This window comes from Protopterus annectens, chromosome 5.part1, assembly GCF_019279795.1.
Source record: "Protopterus annectens isolate FY-2018-M chromosome 5.part1, PAN1.0, whole genome shotgun sequence".
NCBI classification, from domain to species: domain Eukaryota; kingdom Metazoa; phylum Chordata; order Ceratodontiformes; family Protopteridae; genus Protopterus; species Protopterus annectens.
In genome coordinates, this window is record NC_056736.1 from 435,652,997 (window position 1) to 435,657,575 (window position 4,579).

The 4,579-nt window shown below is 33.5% G+C and overlaps 1 protein-coding gene across 1 annotated transcript in view; it reads left to right on the forward strand.

Annotated features, from left to right (window-relative positions):
* The window catches only part of LOC122803215 (olfactory receptor 151-like), a 34,533-nt gene extending 33,609 nt beyond the window's left edge, over positions 1 to 924 (forward strand). The window contains exon 2 of the mRNA XM_044072821.1: positions 53 to 924. Coding sequence (XP_043928756.1) covers positions 53 to 924 — 872 coding nt within the window. The remainder of the gene's footprint in view (positions 1 to 52) is intronic.
* The last annotated feature ends 3,655 nt before the right edge of the window (positions 925 to 4,579 follow it).

Here is a 4,579-nt window from a genome sequence, read left to right on the forward strand (position 1 = left end):
GTTCTTACAGCATTTAATAAAATTGATAATTTAATGAATACTTTTTTTCTAGGCAGTCTTGTGTTCTACTTGTTAATAATGTTTTGCAACACATCTCTTATTACTGTAATAGCCATGAATAAAAATCTGTATGAACCTATGTATATTTTTGTTTGTAATTTGTGTTTAAATGGATTATGTGGAAGTACTGCAATCTTTCCAAAACTAATGGCAGATATTATTTCTGAAGCTAAAGTTATTTCTCAGGCTGAATGCTTAATTCAAATGTTATTTGAAATTATATTTTCCACCAATGAATTGTCCTTATTGACGGTAATGGCATATGACCGATATGTTTCCATTTGTAATCCACTGAGGTATGTCAGTCTTGTGACAAAAAGAAAGATATGCACACTTTTAATACTACCATGGTTATACTCGTTTTGTTTTGCAATTTCGCTCATTTTTCAGGTCTTCAGACTTCCATTATGTAGTAAGTTTATAGCAGACATATCTTGTAATTTCCAAGCCTATATAAAGCTTTCATGTACTGATGTATCTGTTAGCAATATGTATGAAACATCTATATCAATAATTCATGCTTTCACACTTATGGCTGTTATTGTTTATTCTTACGTACAGATCTTTAAAGTTTGTTACAGGGCTTCCAAAAGGGCTAAGTCTAAAGCCCTGAATACCTGTATGACACACTTCCTGTTGTTGTTTGTGCATTTGTTTGCTGGACTTCTGGGATTTTATCAAGTGCGCACAGGAGGAGGAACTGTAGATTTTGTTCATTTCTTTGTGTCACTGTCATTCTTTATGACGCCACCCCTTTTCAATCCATTAATCTATGGAATTCGAACACAAGAGATACGAAAAACTATACAAAAAGTCATTACAAATAGGACACTTTGCCCTTTTCTCAGGATTAAAAAGGGTTAATAAGTTCATTGGTTGGTTCATTACTTGGTAGGTGAACTAGATCACAATCTGCCCTTTTTGAATTATAGCTCTAAAAGTAAGAAAAAAAAAACAGAATCTCTTTGTTAAACAATTGGTACATTACTAATGTATAAAGGTTTATAATGAGCTATAAAAAAGAAAAATTGAAAGCATACAGCAAAAACAAACTACAACAGCAATTTATGTAGGATCAGTAGATAATGAGGACACATGGTGGCAACTGATCAAGAAGAGTGTTTCTGTAGTGACTTGTACCTCAGTTGTTTAACAATGGTAGATATTTATTTAACATTTGCTTACCAGGAAATTCCAACTGGGACACAGCCCGTGTTCAGTGGAGGCCCATGGAGAAATGCACCAGATGCAGGTTTTTGGAATGTGGGAGGAAACCCACGCAAACGCAGGGAAAATATGCAGACTCCACACAGAAGGCACCCCAGCCAAGAATCAAACCAGAAAATCTCTTACTGTGAGGCAACAACATTAACTGCTGCACCACTGTATATATTAGTAACATGTAACCTTATCAGAAACAGTCATTCAGAGATCTTGGCAACACATGGTACAATCATTGTCTGTAATTGTATATCATTATGCGTTATGTTCCTTTTAACATTAATGTTAGCATGTTAGAATGGTTTCCTAATGAAACTGTTTTGTGAACAACCTTCATGAGTGTGATTGTAAAACACTGCGAACACTTAGCTCTGAACAACAGCTGCAATGAGAAATACCACATTTTTTTTTAAATGGTGTAAGACTTCTACAGCCCTCAGTGTGTGTGTGTGTGTGTGTGTGTGTGTGTGTGTGTGTGTGTGTGTGTGTGTGTGTGTGTTTCCAAAAGATACATCAACCCAATTGAAGAACAGTTTGTATATAAATGACAGAGAAAATAGTACATTTATTAACTGACTACACAATTTAATAATATAATTAGCATTTAACCTTGAAACATATAAGGCTGTTAAACTGTGTATGAAGAAATGTTTTTGTTGGCAGCTTCAAAGTTTAATCTAATGAAAATATACACATACTTGCATTATGTCAGATGGTGACAATATATCTGTTATGTTTACAACAGTACATCCACATGCACTCTTGCAAATAAACCTTAAATAAATTACCTTAATTCTAAAATAAGTTAATTTAATCTTAAATAAATTAATTAAATCTTAATAAATGATTTTACAGATGTACACACCCATTTCAGTTTCAGTCTTACTAAGTATGTTTAAGTTTTTGACTGTTATCGCCAGTCTTCTTTGAATTCTGCAAACTTCATTAAGATTAAAGAGACAAATTTAATTTACTATACAAAGTAAGATTTGTGTTATGGAAGAGACTATAAATGCTAGGATGGAACTCATTTCTGCTATTTGCATTTTACATTTATTTTGGAAACAGTTAAAGTGATATCCTAATTTAGCAGAATTGGTAAGATTTTTTGCAGTGCTAGAATCTGAAATTTTGAGCTTGTAATATTCTTATTTGTAGCCCTTTCAGAGCTTTTGATAACCTCAATTTCTCCATTGCTGTGTTAATGAGTAATCTAGCTTGGATAAATCTTTTTATCTACTTCAACGATAATTCTTTTAGCCATTAACTACATATTCTCTTCTTATCACTTTCATATATTCCCCACAGATGTGTTTTTTTACTGCAGTTACCTCACGTGTCATACCTGTCAAGTTTAATGAATAGGTGCCCTAGGTATGACCACAGTGGATGTGCTCAAAATGGGAATAGTCGATTGTGTTTAGTTGAAGTATAGCCATTGTGTGGTATTCACACTCCTACTCTACACAAATGTGCAAGGTGAATATGTTATAAAGTGACAGGTCGTTTCCTTGCCATGTCTTACATTGCCTGAGTTGCATATTCACGCAGTAGGTCATGCCCCTATCTTTCTTAAAAATGCAAATGTACCACTGACTACAGTAACAACACTATATCTGTGTTAATTTCTCCCCCTACCCACCATAAGGAAGAAAATGTCTTGCATGGGTTAACTCACTTACTAGACCTTTATAATATGTCATACTGTAAACAGTATAGAACATTAAGGTTTGCTTGTTTATTTCAATGCCCCCCTTCATGACATGGTGCTGTGGATAACATCCTGATAAAGTTGTGTGCTGTGAAATAATAAACCTTCACAGTTACAACGAAAATGCATTATAATCACATTGAAGACTATTAAAATAGTCTTTAGGTGTAGGTTTGATAAATTACTGCAGACTGGGTGGTATTATGATGTCCACAGAGTTTAACCAGAGTCATACCTATCTGAATGGGTCCTTGCTGAAGTGGGCAAACTGCAAAGTTTCCTTTCAGCAGTAGCCTTAACCAAGAATTGTTTTATAGTCCCATTCTTCAGTTTAATCTTTTCTGAGTGAGATTGGCTTGTTCTTTATAACAAACCACCTGCTTCAGGTTAAGGTCACATAATCAGAAGCAGATGCTTCATTATAAAAAGCAAGCTACTATCACTCAGAATAGATTAAGCTCAAGAATGGAAACTTTTAGTTTCAACTAATGCATATATTGTAACTGTAAAAATAAGGACAAGTCTTTTATTCATCCTGTCATAACTAGAAAGTATTCATACAAAATATTTGTAAATTGTGACTCAGCTAATGTCATCCACCTGGTGAACTGTATCTCCTGTGAAGCTTTCAAATGCAGGTTAAGCCATTTATAAGTTTAAAGAGTATATTTGTGACCATCTGTCTGAAATCAGAAGACAGGTAAACATAAATGCCCTAGTTAAACACATCTCTTTCTTTCTGACTGATGCTACACATTAATTTAATCGTATGGCCCTATAATTGGTATTAACTAGTACAAGAAGTAGTAATATAAACATAAAAAAGAGTGTACAGAATATTGTTGGGTTAATACAGTGAAAGCAGATAAATGCCTAGGGTTAAATGAGGTTTCTAGTATTAAACCCATACTTATCCAAATATAAATACAGTGCTAAAACATGTTTTCACACTATGATGGTTTTAGAACCAGGAATTTTAAAATTATTCGTTTTTTTAATGTATTATTCTTTGTTATCTTGCTTATTAACTGATTGTCATCCTTGAGAGCGAGAATTATTACGTACATGTATTTCAATGTGAAACATTACTCTGCTCCCTGTTATACACCTGATAACTCATCTGCAAAAACTTTGAGCTAGTTTTCATTAAATATTGCTTTTTATGACACTTTAGCATCCTCTTTGGTGATCTGAGTCAATAGTTTTTACTGCTGGTTCACGTTTTGATTGGACTTGTCTTCATCTGCTGAGTGTAACTTGGGGGATTTAAGTTAACTCTCAAAAGTAAGGCTATGTGAAGAATAGAACAGTTACAGTTTAAATTTGTCCATTTCATCAATGAAACATTCAAGTAAATATGACTAAGATTAAATTCTGTGGATAGAATTACTAAACTGCCTGCAGTAATTTATCAAACCTACACCTAAAGACTAGTTTGATGTTCTTCATAAATATTGTAATACTTTCTAGTTGTAAAGGGTTATTAATGTATTGAAAGCTTCCCAGCATTTAGGCTCATAGGCTCATAGCATCATAGCAGGTTACTAGGCTAATAGCCTTAAAGCCATTTTAAGGTTAACCGTTTAT